This window comes from Diceros bicornis, chromosome 11 (assembly GCF_020826845.1).
Source record: "Diceros bicornis minor isolate mBicDic1 chromosome 11, mDicBic1.mat.cur, whole genome shotgun sequence".
NCBI lineage: Eukaryota > Metazoa > Chordata > Mammalia > Perissodactyla > Rhinocerotidae > Diceros > Diceros bicornis.
In genome coordinates, this window is record NC_080750.1 from 41,457,500 (window position 1) to 41,474,409 (window position 16,910).

At 43.8% G+C, this 16,910-nt stretch overlaps 1 protein-coding gene across 4 annotated transcripts in view; it reads left to right on the forward strand.

The window, feature by feature from the left end:
- The window catches only part of TRIM2 (tripartite motif containing 2), a 95,468-nt gene that overhangs the window by 15,630 nt on the left and 62,928 nt on the right, over positions 1-16,910 (forward strand). For 2 of the 4 annotated variants that reach the window (XM_058550218.1, XM_058550219.1), the window contains exon 1: positions 15,737-15,951. The exons of 1 other annotated variant lie outside the window; for it this stretch is intronic. In XM_058550218.1, coding sequence (XP_058406201.1) covers positions 15,949-15,951 — 3 coding nt within the window. In that variant the 5' untranslated portion in view covers positions 15,737-15,948. Of the gene's footprint in view, positions 1-15,719; positions 15,952-16,910 lie in introns of those variants that run through there. One more of the 4 variants, XM_058550225.1, reaches the window with a different exon arrangement.

Sequence of the window (16,910 nt, forward strand, 5' to 3'; positions counted from 1 at the left end):
TCTGTTTTCTTATTCTCTTTTTATTCCCTTCTGATCGAGAAAGAAAGTTATCCTCTTATTTTTAGTCATCAAAGAATGCAATCACCATAATACAGCTTTGAATTCCTTCCAGTGCAAAACCACCTTGGGCCTAGTAAGCATTAATATCATTGTTGCATAAAAGTTGAATGAATGAATGAATGAATGCATGTCACAAATAAGAGGCCTGCGCCTCATCCTCTCTCTTCTTTTCTCTTCTCTTTACCTTCCTCTTTTCTCTTCAACAAACGACATGACTTTTATCAGGTAATATCTCCCTTGTTCATCTTTGGCTCAATTAGAAGCAAAATTTTAGAGCAGCATAAAATGTCCATGCATGAGAGCATCTGAACTTTCTGCAATAGATAGGATCACTAAATAGAAGCTGAATATCGTACCCATAATTCCTTATTTGGCTTAAATATAAAAGATTATTACTGCCAAACTGTGCATAAGGATTTCTAGGCTATTTTTGAAAATGTTTTCTTTTAATAATACTGCAAATACTTAAGGCCAAGCAATAAAAATAATGAGACAATATCTTATTTGGTGGTGTTTTCTTTCCACTATGGTTTTGAACTCCCTATTTGAAAGAAGAGGTTTTACAGTCTAGTTTGAACTAGGCTTTCAAAACTACATATTTGCATAAGCAATAACTGTTTTTCTCTTACTTAAAAAAAAGAATATCAAATAATTTTTAATAATTAGATTACCTTCACCCACTGTGGAAGAACTTAGTCTAGAAGTAAATGGTATCCTTTCCTATGTTGCTTTATCATCAATAGAAGGTTCCTACCTATGCCTCTAAGACTCTACGTGTTAAAAGCTCGCTAATTCAGAATACGTGAAAAAGCAAGAGTGAATTACGGAATATCTAAAAAGCTGTTTATTTTTATGACTCTCAGTATTTACACTTACCCAATAACCATATAAATGTGTTAGAAAGCATACCTTAATGACTGGATAAAAACATTTTTAGTAAGTAGTATGCAAATCTTTTCCTCTGGAGTACGTGTAACTCTTAAGCAGGTTATGCTGTCCTGATAATCTTGCTCACACTGTCAACCTAAGTAAAGAGGTAAACCAAGGCAAGCTCAAATTACCAGAAATTGAGTTTATTCAGGAATAGTAGAGGAATTGCAATGTGGGAAACGCATGCTGTAGCAAGCTACAGGCGAGTCCGTTGAAGGTTTGGGGTGGGCTGTATTTATGGGCAAGGAGGGCAAAGAGGGGGAAGTCCAGCCAGAGTCCAAGTGGTAAATTCATTGGCTTGAGGACGAGGAGAGATTCTTGGCAGATGTTCACAGGTCAGGAGATAAGTCTTGGTCTTCTGTCAATCAGGCACTTGTGGTAAATCAGTCTCTCAGTTCTTAAGTTCTCTTCTTCCAAGGACGCATGTGTGAGATTCTCCATTTTATATCCTCCAGCTTCATTTTAGATTGAAATCCTTTCACACACCATTTCCCTAACGGATCCCTTCTACAACTATAGCTCACAGGTATCTTTAGCTGAAATTCAGTCTTAACACGTATTTTGGAAGGTGTCTCACATGAGAACTTGGCTAGTGAGACTGTTCTCCAGAGGAGCGTTGGTTGCACAGCCCCGAGTAATGTCCAGGCAGGCTCTACCCTCATTCATTCTTCATCACACACTATCAGAAGCCATGTGCCAAGACTGTGTGTGTGCTGCATCATCACTGGAGTATCACCCTGTCCCCATGGAGTTTACAGGTTGGTAGAAGAAGCAGCTCTAACAAAGCAAGCCAATAGAATGTCATTACAAACTGTGACAATGGTCATGGAGGATTCAAACAGGGTGAAGTGTTTAATAAGAAAGGGGAATACCCACTTAGGATAGGGGGGTCAGGGAAGACCTCAGAAAGGAGGCACCATGTGGGCAGAGAGCTACGGGAGCAGGGGCAGCCTTGCAACTGGGGGGCTGGGAGCAGCAGGACCCCTGTGGGACACAGAGTGCTCTGAAAGGAGCTCCTGCCTCCTTCGTGAAGACCCAGTAATTTTGCCATTTACTAAGGAGAGGCAGCCTCTCTTTCTGGACGTAAGATCTCAGAATTTGCACTTGAGGTAATGGGTTGACGGATTCTTGAAAAGCCAGAACTGGAGAGAGAATGATAGAGAGAAGAGCAGAAGCCAGAGGCCACAGGAAGGGTGGGTAAAGGTCCCAGAATGCTGCTAGGAGAGCCCTGACTGTCAGAATAAATAGAAAAATAGAAATAAAACCTGTTTTTATAATGAATAAGCTTTATGGGCAAGTCTAAATTAAGACTGGGTTCTTCCATTTCAGCTTCTTGGGGCAAACAAACATGTGTTAATAGCTTTTTAAAAATAGAATGGAAATTGTACCGAGGCCCATCAGGGAACAGAGAAGAGAAAAGCGCAAACACACTGGCCACCTGAGTCCAACAACCGCGGGTGTTTTGAGTAAATCTGTGTGCTTTTATCACTTTACCCTATTCTCGAATTTGACTAGATTAAAAGATTTCATGCACAGTCTGTACAACTGCTAATGATTTGACTTCCACTCCTCTGTGTTTATTTTAGTGTCAGATTTTTATTGTCAAGGTCATTCTGAAGATATGCAGCTTCTTAACTATGCAAAGTCGGTAAATACCCTGGGTCTATTATGTCTTGTATCTTGTTATTTTTTTCCTTTCTATTCCCAGGAGTCTGCCTTCTCTGTGAATCCCCCTGCAACAGGATGTCGTGGTTTATTTTTTCCCTGCCCTTTGCCATGTGGATGGCGGAGTTTTAACCTTTCAGTGCTCTCATCCTTTGTGGTGGGTTCCTGTTTCTCTGCTATCTTGGGAACTCCTGCTGTTTGATGGAGGTGTTTGTATATTCATAAACTCTAAACCATTAACTCTTCAAGCAGACCAGCTGTGGTATTAGAGCTGTTTGTTATTCCTTAATATAGTTTTCTATTCTCACTTAGCAAGACCTGTGCTTGTATTTCCAGTTGTTTCTGTTGTGGAACAGTCTCCGTTGAAGTAATATAATCATAATGGAACCCAGGCAGCCTGCAAAGACCTCCAGCTCCATGAGTCTGCCTGTACAGAGAGGGCAGTGGGGCAGATGGAGAGAAGCACGCACTCAGCGTTAGACCCAAGTCTGTGGAGGCCTTTGCCACTTGCTAGTTATATGGCGTGGAGGGGAGTCACATCACCTCCCCAGACCTGCTTCTTTGTCTACATGATGGTAACCAGACTGGATACGGCCACAGAGCTCCAGGTGTTCTGAAGAGACGCATTGCCCCAGCAAAGTGAGAGAGGAGCATGTTGGCAGGGTCTCCAGGACCAGTTCTTCAGAGAAAGAATTTTGTGGTTGTAAAACCATGGGACTGTATCATCCCCACAGTCCTTTCCAACTTTAAGTATCTCTGATTCTGTGAAAGGATGAGAGTCTGTGCCTTCCTGCTTCCAGTCACTGGTGGAGAGGCTCTGCCGGGGCAAGGAGGGAAGTGGATTAGGAGCCAGGCCTGGGGCCAGGGTAGTGAACTGAGGCCCCCATGGGATTGGAAAGTGATGGAGTTTTTTCCTTTGATTCAGCTCGTTTAGTCTGAAGATCCATATGACACAGGGGTGGCTTATATGCCTTTAGAGAATATCAATGCCACACCAGATGGTAGGGTAAAGATGCAAGAAAATGGCAGGTTCTTTGATCTCCAGTTTGTGCTTCTTGATGGGTGGGGAAGGAGCATGGGGTGCAGTTGGGTACATTTTGTCTGAGGTTCCTTGTCAGATCCCAGCCCCTCACTTTTTCCTTTCTAAAGAAGCCTTGCTTTCTTTCTACATCTGATAGCAGTTAAAACAAAGAGGCAATTCTGTAGGGAGCCAGAAGGTTATCTGTGACTTGAACTATACATATGTCTGTGCGTGGGCCACGTTCTTCCCAGAGGAGAGTCTCCACCAAGTTAGAGGGCATTATTATGACGTCCGACCTTGAGACCACTCAACACTTCAAGCAGGCTGGATTAGCAGGTTCTTTATCTAGTAATGATAGCAGGACATGGATAACACATAGGTTTTTAAAGACATGCAAGAGCAGTTTTGATTCTTGGAATGGCTTTATAAGAAGGCCTTTGCATTTCCTTTGAGTCAAGGGAAACAAGTTTAATTATTGATTGCAATGTGTCTGGAATAGGGCCTTTTTATAGCATTAGAGAAAGAATTTCTGGCCTGTGGGGAATTTGATATGAACTAGAGAGTAAAAATCTTCCTAGATTGCAGTGGAAAGTAAAGCACAATGTCCTGTTTCCATCCACAGATACTTAAGAAGGTAGAGGAGGAGGCAAGGAAAGAAGGGAATTACATGGCATTCCTTGGGGTATCTGACTGTTTCACAGCTAATTTGCAATCTGATTTCCACAGTTTTGGGACTTGGCCTGTTTTCTGGCAGGTTCCTCCTCCCCTCCCTCATTTTCCCCAGCCTTCTTCACTCACCACACATCCTGTCATCTCTCATCCTCTGTGTGTAAAATTTAGGGGTGTTGTGACCCTCTGTGACATTTCTTATGGCTGGATTTCTCTGTGCACAGTGCTGAAAAGTAAAGTACACAGACAGTTGGGGCTGCCCCGGTGGCGCAAGCGGTTAAGTGCGCGCTCTCCGCTGCGGCAGCCCAGGGTTCGCCGGTTCGGATCCCGGGCGTGCACCGAGGCACAGCTTGTCGGGCCATGCTGTGGCAGCGTCCCATATAAAGTGGAGGAAGATGGGCATGGATATTAGCCCAGAGCCAGTCTTCCTCAGCAAAAAGAGGAGGATTGGCAGATGTTAGCTCAGGGCAGATCTTCCTCACAAAAAAATAAATAAAGTACAGGGCCAGCCCCGTGGCTTAGCGGTTAAGTGCACGCGCTTGGCTGCTGGCGGCCCGGGTTCAGATCCCGGGCGCGGCCCAACGCACCGCTTCTCCGGCCATGCTGAGGCTGCGTCCCACATACAGCAACTAGAAGGATGTGCAGCTATGACGTACAACTATCTACTGGGGCTTTGGGGGAAAAAAATTAAATAAATAAAATTATATAAAAATAAATAAATAAATAAAGTAGACACAGCCAATTCTTGCACCTGTGGGGAACAGCTTGCCCTCATCTACAAAACACAGAACGATTGTGCATCTAAGGAACTGATTGTCTTTTCCATTTCTTATCTTGTGCACAAGTAAATTGTAGGTATTGTTTACTTACTTATCTTTGCTTGTACACAAATAAATTGTAGGTATTCTTTTTCTTTTGTGAGATTTTTTGCTGTCCTTGGGTTGGTTTGGAACCTTGTTAAAGTTAGTTGAGCTTCTGTCTTAATATTCGGACACTGATTTAGGGTTTTATAGACCCACCAACTGGATTTTCTTTTGAAGCAAAATCCATGAAAGGAAGTGCCACCCATTTGATTGGGCTTGAGCAGGGCTGGGCAAACTACGGCCTGCGGGCCAAATCCGGCCCACCGCCTGTTTTTGTACAGCCTGTGAGTTAAGAATGGTTTTTACATTTTTAAATGCTTGGAGAAAAAAAATCAAAAGAAAAATATTCTGGTGACATGTGAAATTTATATAAAATATATAAATATATAATTATATAAAATTATATAAATTGGAACACAGCTAAGCTCCTTCTCTTATATATTGTCTGTGGCTGCTTTCACACCAGAACAACAGAGCTGAGTAGTTGTAACAGATACCGTGTGGCCTACTAAGTCTGAAGTGTTTACTATTGGTCCCTCTACAGAGAAAGCTTGCTGACCCCTAGGCTTGAGTAATTAAAACGATAGTTGACATCTTTTGATTCTTACTTTGTACCAGGCACTGTGCTGAGCATCTTTCAGGAATTATCAATCCTCATAACAACCCTATGAGATGTGACTCTTTTATCGCCATTTTACAGATGAGAAAAAGGAGGGTCAGAGAGGTTGTGTAATTTCCCCCAAGTCACACCACTGGTCAGTGTCTGAGCTGGGATTTGCATACACCTTTGTCTGATTCCAGAGTTCAGAATATCATCCACCACAGAAAGCTATCCCAGTTGGCTGGAGCAACACCCGTGAGCATCCTTGGCGGCTCTGAGGTAGAGGCTACAGATAAAAATCGTTTATTTGAGATTGAACTTATTTTTATTTTTATTAATTTAATTTATTGTTTAATTGAGATTTTATGTGTATTTCTCTCTTAAGAGTGCACAAGTTCCTTCAAGATAGTGACCGACTGTGGACCCTAGAGCAGTGCCCAGCACATAGTAGAAGCTAAATTAAAAGCGTGTTGAACGAAGGAAGTGGGTGGGGAGTAGGGAGACGGCAGGAGAAAAGGGCAAAAAGAGAGACAGGAAGAGGAAAGACATTATTAAGGAAGAGTCGGGTTGCCCCCAGCATTGGCCCCCAGGCCATGTATGGATGCACTTGGCACCAAGGTGGCTCATCCTGTACCAGGGCCCACAGGCCTGGGCAGGACACCCTGGGGCTGGCAGGCCCGACCTGACTGGTGTGCACACGCCCTCTGCTGTGGCCTAGCTGTTCCTGTTCTCCTGCCCCTGCTCCCCTCACCTCTGGTGGCACTGTGGCTTCTTGGCACCCAGCCCAGATGCACTGCCAATCCTTGAGGGAAAGACCTAGGCAAGTCAGTATTTGCTTTAGAGCATGTCCACTCAGAGGGGGACATAAAAATGAGGCCTCCCATTCTCATGTCCAGAGACAATGACTTGCATCAAAGGGGGAAACTTTGACTCTGGAAAGGTACCGAAAGGAAGCCTTTCTTTTCTTATCTTTCCAAGGAGACCCCTTACTCTAAAGGCGAGAAGCTGGCTGATGAGGACTCATTTCCACTGGCCACTGACCAGCACAAAGGACCAGGCCTCTCTCTCACAAAAACGAGGGGCAGGTGGGCTTGAGCAGAGACCCCCTTCCTTCCTGGGGCTGCCCTTTGGGAAAAGGAGTTAGTGTGAAGACTTACCAAGAGCAACAAAGTAACGCTCCAGCCTCTTACTCAACTGTGTCAAAGCCAGAGAGGAGACACCAGCACTAAGAGAGTGAGAAGGCCAAGGGAGGCTGTCTCCAGCCCAGTGTGATAAAAGTGTATAGATGTATCTTTTCCAATTTTGCATGATTCTGCCCATTCTCATATATTGATTTATTTGGCATAAGAAAAGAATTAATGGGAATAGTGTATTATTAGTCTATTCATTCATCCAAAAAATAAATGTTTATTTAACGCTTACATGAGCCAGCCTCTAAGACTACAAAAGTGAATCATGAGTCATTCCTAAAGGAACTCATATATGTAGTATGGCAATCCTGCTAGTACTACCACTCTGCTAATACGTGTATTGACTACTTACTATATATCAGGCACTGTGGTAGGTTCTCTTCATAGACTAAACCATTTAATTCTCACAATAACCTTATGAAGTAGGTTATTATCCCCATTATATAGATGAGGAAATTGAGGCACAGAAGGGTTAAATTACTTACTCAAAGTCATAAGCAGAGCCAGGATTCAAAGCCACCCTAGCACTAGGGCCCACATTCTCCACCACTATAGCACACAGCTTCTGATTAAAGTAACTTGAGGGGCCAGCCCCGTGGCATGGTGGTTAAGTTGGGTGCACTCCACTTCAGTGGGCTGGGTTTGGATCCAGGGCATGGACAGACACCACTCCCCAGCCATGCTATGGCAGTGACTCACATAAAAAATAGAGGAAGACTGGCCACTGGTGTTAGCTCAGGGTAAATCTTCCTCAGGCAAAAAGAGGAGGATTAGCAACAGATGTTAGCTCAGGGCAAGTCTTCCTCAGCAAAAAAAAAGAATGAATATAAAGTAACTTAAGACTTGCTGTGCATTAAGCACGGTGCTAAGGCACTTACTATACCATTTAACCATTTAATCATCATGACAGACTTCTGAGGTAATATTTTACAAATGAGCTTACAGATGCAATGAGCAGCCTGAATATAGAGCAAATACACACGTGTCTCCAGAGCCTGTGCCTTAACTACAGCTTCATGCTGATATTCTAGTATGATTCTAATATTAGGATATAAGTGACCAGTGTGGTGTGGTGCCACATATGCTGCTTAGGAAAAGACTCTCTCCTGATGACATGAACGGGGAGGCAGCTCCTGCGGGTGATGGCAAGTTCCGTTATCCTCAGATTCTCTCTCTCTGCCAAGGTGCCCAGACTCCTACTTTAGTAGCACCCTCCTGGGTTAAGCACTGAGCTCCAGAAGTCCTCAGAAAACTCAGGCATGTTGACGGGAGAAAGTCCCACCTTCACTCCGTAGCCATATGGTCACGTTAGCTCAGAAGTGGAAACCTTGTAGGGCTGGAAGGCAGGAGAGCTGCAGTCCCAGGAGAGGAGAGGGCGCCACAGTTGGAGCATCAGCATTGCTAGAAGGGTCAGGGCAGGGCGATCCCCGCTGCTCACAGCTTTTATTGTTGTCACCGCAGGCCTGTCACTCCCTCCCCTCCCTCGGCGCTCCCATCGCCACCGCTTGAATTAGTTATTTTACAGAGTGGTCCTGTGTCCCGGTGAGAAATAAGGTTAGAAAAGGAAACCTACAGAGACGGAAAAAAGAGAAAGATTCATAATAGAAGCAGAGCCGTGGACCTCTGTGCAGAAGGCCGCATTCTTTTCTTCAGCCAGAGAAGAGCGCGGGGGAGGAGCCCCCTCTCCCTCCTCGGGGGAGGAGCCTGTTGCCATGGAAACCGCCGCCCCGCGGCGTGCGGAGCGGTGAATGTTCTCTGCGCTCCGCTTGGCCTGGGAAGCTAGGGTTTTCTGAGGTTGGTCCATATCTGTGATTATTACGTTAGAATAGAGTCTTAGAAATGGGATTATTCGATCAACAGATTTGAACATTTGTAAAGTTCTCTCCTGTTGGTTTCAAAATAATCCACTTTATGGGACAGAGAGGAAGGAATGTGGGGAAGAGGAAGGAAGCGTCTGGTAAGGCATTACTAGCGGCGCACCCACCTCAGCCACCTCCTCGCTCCAGCGCCTGTCGGTCAGGGCTCCGCCCCGCCCAGCTCAGGTCTGGCCTCGGCCTCGGCCAGGTCGGTCACCAAGGGAAATTTGTTTTATAGAATCCCTGACTCTAAATCCCAACCTGGTAGTCAGAACCGCTGCACTGATTAATTAAACGAGGTAAACCGCTGAGGCAAGCAGGAACTTGACATCGTCTTGAATTTAATTGTCAAAATGAAAAGTGTGATCATAAAACTGCGGAAGAGATGAAAGACACTGGATACTGATGCGCTCGTCAGTGTGGACGTCAGTGTGATTAGGAATCCAGAGGTAGGACTGTGAGGTTGTCTTCCAGGCATACTCGGGCCAGAGAGAGCCAACTGAATTAGCCAGGCCAAGCAATGGCAAAACAAAAGAGGGTTTTGTTTGTTTGCTTTTCATTTTTATTTTTGTTATAGTCTGACCAAGACAAAGAATAAGGAAGGGGTAGCATGCTGCAGGGGCATTTGATGTATCAGCAGATGGCGGAGACTTGTGCTTTGCATCAGTCTTCTCTGTGAAGGACATCTTCAGACAGAGAAGGGGCTTCTGAAGGCTAATGAGAAGGAACTCAGACCAGGCAGCACAGCTTCGGTTGTGGGTTAAAGCTACCAGTCAGACTCACAAGATACAAATAGCCTTTATAATTTAACAATATGGTTAGTAAGCATTGGCAAAGGATACAAAGCAGGAGATACAGCACCTTCATCTTTTTGGGAGGCCCGGAAGCTTCCTTTGCCCCCTTACCCACTCAAGGTATGGACCAGGGATGAGAGCCATGATGCAGTGAAGTCATGGCCCCTTTTTCCCACCAATCTTTTGTGCCATCCTAGCTATGTAGCCACGTCACAGCTCCACTAATGCACACCATAAATGAGGCAGACATAACATTCCCCATTTATCTTAACTCTCCTGTTTTCCAGAGACAGTGCTATGGGAAAACCAGGTCATTCTCAGGAGGGCCTGCATCAGCCTAGGCCTCGTATTAACCTTTTGCGCATAGTAGGTGTTGTGGGTCGAATTGTGTCTCTCAAAAAGATATGTTGAAGACCCAAAACCCAGTACCTAAGAAGGTGACCTTGTTTGGAAATAGGGTCTTTGCTGATGTAATCAAGATGAGGTCATACTGTATGAGGGGGGGCCCTAATCCAATATGGCAGGTGTCCTTATAAGAAGAAGTAACAGAGGCACAGGGAGGGGAGTGGCATATGAAGACACAGAGATGCACAAGGAGAAGATAGCCATGTAATGATGGAGGCAGAGATGGGAGTGATGCACCTACAAGCCAAGGAATGCCCGGGGCTACCAGAAACTAGAAGAGCCAAGGAAGTCTTGAGGGGGAGATTGACCCTGCTGACACCTTGATTTTTGTACTTCTAGCCTCCAGAAGTGTGAAAGAATAAATTTCTGTTGTTCTAAGCCATCTCAGTCTGTGGCACTTTGTTACTGCAGCCCTAGGAAACGAATATAGTAGCTAAAAATGGAAAACTCAGTTGCTCTAAATAAATTTTAAGTCTCTGGCTTCAACAAACAGGTTTTTGAAAGAACACATAGCTAAGATTGCCAAATCATGGACCCTGATTTTTATTAGATCTTAGGAAAAAGATGAATTTCTTAAAGACTGGAGATAGGGAAATGCACTCTTCATTTATAAAGATCAAACTCACAAATTGTAGGCTAAGGAACTCTATCAAGCATAATTTTATAGAGGAATATTAATGGGATAGTTTACAAGCACCTAGAAAAGAAAGCATCCTGGGTTCCATAAGAATAAATTATACCAGACCAACTGGAATTCTTTTTTTGATAGGGTTAGTAGACATGAATTTTAGTTATCTGTTCAATATGATTCAACATGACAAAAGTGCCAAGAAAGATAAAATGAACTCAGAGGTCATTAATAAAAGGATAGGGCCTAGATCAAGGAAAGTGATGGTCTCGCTTTATTCTGTGCTGGGCAGACCCCACCTGGATTATGTCATTGGTATTGGGCAGCACCCTGTAGGAAACACACAGGCAATCTGGAGGGGATGCTAAGATACTGGACAGGGAGCCAGGGGTGCTTGATCTGGGTCACCTTTACTGCAAATACTCCGCCTGTCTGGGAAGGGCTGTCCTGACACCTGAAACCCAGTCAACATGGCTGTGACTTGGAGCCAGGAAACTCTATCCCCCGGAGTGATTTTGAGAGGTTCTGTTCAGGTCTCATTTTATTTTTGCATCATCAGTGCCTCGTACACCATCCAGCACATAATTATTTGTGAAATGTGTAACATTAAATGGTAATCCCAAGGCCAGGCCAGTTCTGGTGTGAGTTTTTGGGTTGCAACTGGGTCAGCGGGTTCCCTAGTTAATCCATTTCTATAACCCCGCTAGGTTAAGGCCAACTTGGACCTTCTCTTTTCTTAAGGACACTTAAAAGGAAGATCCTTTCTGCTTTATCACCATTATTTTCAAACAGTCCTGTGTTGGTCTAGGACCTCCCCACAGCCACTAAAGGAAGGCCCCTGACCCTCCAACATGGGTGACCTCCCCAGGGCCACTGGCAGTAGAGAAGAAGGAGCCTCTTTGAGTCCAAGCCACACCACTCACTCAGCTGCCTGTAGAGTCTGGACTGGCTGGAAGGAGCCTGGTTTTGAGGGGCCACACCTGGAGTGCTGACCTGTGCAATCCATCATAACAGTATTTCTTCCCCAGTCGTTCATGCCTAAACTGAAGGCTGGAAATAGTTGTTCCTTACCATTCCCTTTCAGAATACAATTGGGCAATAATTTTCATAAAGGTTTTTGAAAGCAAAGATAAGAAAAACTAAATAATGATTGCATTAGGCAGAGTTTATGGGCTCCTCATTTCAGGTTGCCTCCTTTGATTGTATTTCTCTCTCACTGAGACGCATCACGTCTCTCATCAACTGGCTTTGTTCCACTGTGGAATTTCCTGATGACTGTTCCTGCCTTTGCCCATCCTTGAGGGGCAGTGTGGCACACTGAAAGAGGAACTATGCCAGTCACAAGACCTGAACTTTGATTCACCCCTACTACATAGTGGCTACTCCACCCTGGGCTGGTCATGTAACCTTTCTGAACCTCAGTTTCCACTAAAATAATAATAATACCTGCTCTGTGTTTCTGGGTTTGCTTTGCTTTGTATTATGTGGGTGCTTCCTAAATTATAAATCACCAATCAGATATGAAGAATTGCCTCTCCTTAATTGTCTCTGATCCAACTATTTTCCAATTCTGAGATGAACATTTACCTTTACATCATGTTATGTCACTCGTTCATTTGTAGAAGGACTTTTGTCATTGCTAAAAAAGCAATGGTGGCATGTCTTAGGAACTCGAGTATGACTGAGGAGGAGAGAAAGTGGGAAAAAATGGTGACGGCAGAGGCCAGATCATAAATATTCATGTATGCTATGAATATTTGCCATATCCCTGTATGCCATCCTAAGGAGTTTACTTTCTAGAAATTTCCTTGATCAGAGATAGATCAGCTGTATATAAAGGGCTTTGGATTGAGCCTGGCATGTAATACATGAGCAATAAATTTCAGATCTCTTTCTCCCAGGATCCTGCCAAACCCAATTTAGTTACCACATGTTGTGTTCTTATGCATATGCGCTGTCTGTATACTTCCCAAGTGTACATCACAGTCAAACTGATCACATTTAACTCTCCAATGTCTATTCAAATGGAGGGAAAAGACACAGCTCCAAGAAGTCAGTAAGGTGGGCAGCGGACTCAATCCCAAGTATCTGGGGCTCTTTTCTGCTCTTGTGGCCCCACAGTCTAGCTACTTGAGGTCTCAGTACAAGCAAACTCCAACTCAGAAAGAAACTGAGCCATTATATACCAACAGCCACTGCCACCACCACCTACCTGTTGCCAGGGAGTGCCAAAGGGAAGATGCTGTGGCCTGCTAACACATCCTATGGTAACTCAAGGCCCAACTTACAAACAATTGTGTTCATTTGCCAAGACATGTACTAAAAATAAGGCTGCATTTTCCTATAAGAAGCAATGTTATGTTTGTTGGATTCCTGGCTGAGCCCTCTAAACCCACCTACTCATACAGTAGTTAAGCTATAATGATGAGATATGTGGAACCCAACTATTCTGTGTAATGCTGTTTCCAAGGAAGAGGTATTCCCAATTCCAGGTAAAAGATCAGAAACACATATGACCCCGCCATTTTCTCTACCTTACCCCAGGCTCCAGCCACACTGAACTACTGCTGTCAATTCCTGTGAGCCATCTCCTGCCTCCAAGCCTTTGCCTGTGCTGTGCTCCAGGCCTGAAATGCACACTACTCCTCCCTGCCCTGGCATGTCCCTCCTGTGCGTTCCCGGATCATCTACTTCCTCTTGCAGTCAAAGCACTTATCAGTCCGAGTTGGAATTGCCTGCTTACTAATCCATCTCCCACCCTAGATTGTGACCTTCCTGAGGGCTGAGAAACTGTAACTTTCTTCTCTGTATCCTCAATGCCTACTGAGCGCCTGGCACACACTAGACATTCAGTAAGGTTCATTGGAATGAATGCTTGAATGAGTAGGGGAACCTTCTCTGACTGCACGCCCAGCAACAAGACCAAGGATCTCTCCCACTTCTCCATCACCTTCTGAGAACAGACACTTGCTCCAGTTGTATGCCCCCGAGTTTGGATTGAGAGGGGAAGAGAAGGAGAGAGATCAGGAGAGAGGATGTGCTAAGGGAGGGGACAGCATTCAATGAATTTGGCTATGGGATCTGCTCAGCAGCACAAGTGGGAAGAGGAGACTTCTGTCATAGCAAGTCAGGCATCTTTGTGATGGCCTGCCTTAGGAAGAGGACATTGTAAAATGGAGTAGGGGTAGCCTGCCTGTAGTTTCAGGAGTTGGTTGTTATTAAATTGCAAACTTCTAAAACAGAACATGTGTCCACACAAACACCTCTACACGAATGTTTATAGAGGCATTATTCACAATAGCCAAAAAGTGGAAACAACCCACCTGTCCATCAACTCACAGATGGATAAACAAAATGTGCTATATCCATACAATGGAATATTTTTCAACCATGAAAATATATAAAATACTGATCCATGCTACAACATGGATAAACCTTGAAGACGTTATGCTAAACGAGAAAAGCCAGACACATAAGACCACATATTATATGATTCCATTCATGTGACAGATCAGAATAGGGAAATCTATACAGACAGAAAGTTGATTAATGGTTGCTTAGGACTGTGGAGGATGGGGAGGTAGGGGGTGATAGCTAAAGGGCACAGCGTTTCTTTTTGAGACAATGAAAATGTTCTAAAGTTGACTGGTGGTGGTTGCCCAGATCTGTGAAAATGTTAAAAGCTATTGAATTGTACATTTTAAATGGGTGAATTGTATGGCATGTGAATTACATCTCAATAAAGCCGTTAAAAAACAGAAAACTTCTAAAGCAGGGGCTTAACCTGGGCTTTTGAGAACTGTATACCGCCTGGAATAGCATACTAAAATTGGCATCCCGTATCTGTCGATTTCACTGGATTCTCTATGACTTTCTCTTTCACTGGATTCTCTATGACTTTCTCTTTCACTGGATTCTCTATGACCTTCTCGCTCCTACCTCCGCCAAAGGTAATCACTGCTCTCCAGAGCTAAGGGCCCCTTCACAGGGCTCAGTGCAGTGCCTGACTGCGTGGAAGGGATGTGATGAATATTAATGTAATCAAATATGAAAATTCACAGTTTTAGGATTTAAATAAAAATTATTAGTGTCCACTTTTAAACAAGTAACTAACGTAGGAATAGAATGCAATATGGTTCCCTGCCTCCATTGCTGTAGAAAAGGGAATGATTGTGAATTCCATTCTGACATGTAAGTTTTTTTTATTCTAAATTATTATTCGTAATAGGATGATCTAATCATTTTTATATGGCTACTTGCTGATCATTAGTATGTTATTAAAAGCTTTTAAAAAATAAGTTTAATGACTTCATAGGAAATCAAGTTATGTATATATGTAAAGTTTGTCGTTTCTCAACATTTAGCTGAAAACTTGTGCATCATCAGAAAAACATCAGGTTCTGTTCACCCCCTGAATCAAATAAATGTACTCTATGATTTTTCTCTGAATGATTAGGACCACAAAAAGCAGAGAAACGTCATTTGCATTATTTGACTTTGAGGAGCTGTGTTTTATAGACCCTTCTCTGGGTTAATACCAAGAGGGGAAAAGGTAGTAGAGGCTTGTTGAACTGGGCTGCATTGCATTTTTAAAAATTTGCATTTGTGTTTCAAGCTATTTGAAAAGTCTAAGAAAACAGATCATCTTTTTCTCTAACTCAAGGAAGTTAAGTGTGTGCTCTCACATTCACCCAAACTCTCCTCTAAATTTGCACTTTTCAAATTGAGGTACCGTATGCCTAGTTTTCTTTCTAGAATCTATTCTCACTGCATCCCCCTTTTGCTTATCAACACATCCTCCTTCCGATTTCTAACACGGTTCCTGTCCCGGCTGCGTTGCACCGGGAGACGGGCATAGGTTGCCTCTCCCTCGGTTAATCGTGCAGTCACATTCTGGTGAGGGACCTCAGCAGCCCAGCACCAGAGCATGGAAACAGCTGACTGCTGACTCAGAGGGGAAAGCAAGCCACCCACGAATCTCATTGCAGCTCGCTACTGCATCCCTATCCCATAATCCCTTGCTTGGTTTGCTGCAGTCTTTTCAACAGACGCTGAGTGAGAAAAAGATGTCCTGTGAGATAAAGATTGATGGGTTTGAATACCGAAGGGGGTCTCCCACTTGTTAATGACCCAGAAACATTCCTGCCGACTTTCCTGAGCCTTCTCTCCTTTCCTCCATTTTTCTCTTCCTCTGTTCTGTTCATGAACTGGCACATCACTACATAGAGCAGAAGATATGCTGGGCTTCTGATGATGGCTGCACTGCATGGTAGGGAATTTTAACCAGTCTCTTTGCATGGTGCTTCCACACTTGAGATGTTAGCTGAAATGTGCGTTGTTCTTTTGGATCGTCGCGGAGCTGCAGCGATAGGCTTGGGAGGGTTTAATTCTTTGCCTCGTTTATTAGTCTGTCTGCAGAAATGGGTAGGTCCTAAATGTTCGGATTGCTTAGTATTATGCCAGGTGGATAACTAATTTCTCATACTGTCTCTGTTCTGGCTTCCCCCCAGCCCCCAACCCCCATAGTGATGCTGTATGCTCTGTAACTATAAGATAGAGGGAGACCCACTCTTTGCTTAAACAAAGGCATCAAATTAACAAGAATAGGGAGAAAGTCATGCAAGATTTTCATATCAAGTTCCTAAAGTGATCTGATGACATTTTTATAATATGTATCTCGGCTTATTTTAAACAGGAAATTTTTTTCCCCTGCATCTCTCTGTTGGGTACAAAGATGAGGATGAACTATTTAATTTGCAGGATCCCTTCCTCCATATCTCAGGGCGGAGGAAAATGTGCAATTCAACCCTTCCCCCACCCCATCCTCTGTTAGAGAACCCTGGGGTTAAGTGCCAAGGTTCCCAGTTACCATTGGAAACCCATTCATTCATAATGCATGACTCGACCCCCTGAATTCTGAATGCCATTGATGATCAGCAAATATGCAGGAGATAATTTGGGGTTTTTTTTCTGACATTTTTTCCCTGCCTTTGAAGTAGACTCAAAGCTGGGTGGAGTTCAATGGTAGCATTACACAGAAAAAAAGAAATCCTTGGGTTGGACCTTAGGTTTGCTTCCTGAAACAGTGGGTATTATTTTTGTATCAGAGAGCTTTTGCTACAAGTATGCCCCACCCTGTCACTATTCCTTATTTTGGGGGATAGGAGAGCAAGTAGGAAGGCTATTTATTTTAAACTAAGAATTGAATGTTAGTAAGTGGATTTCTGA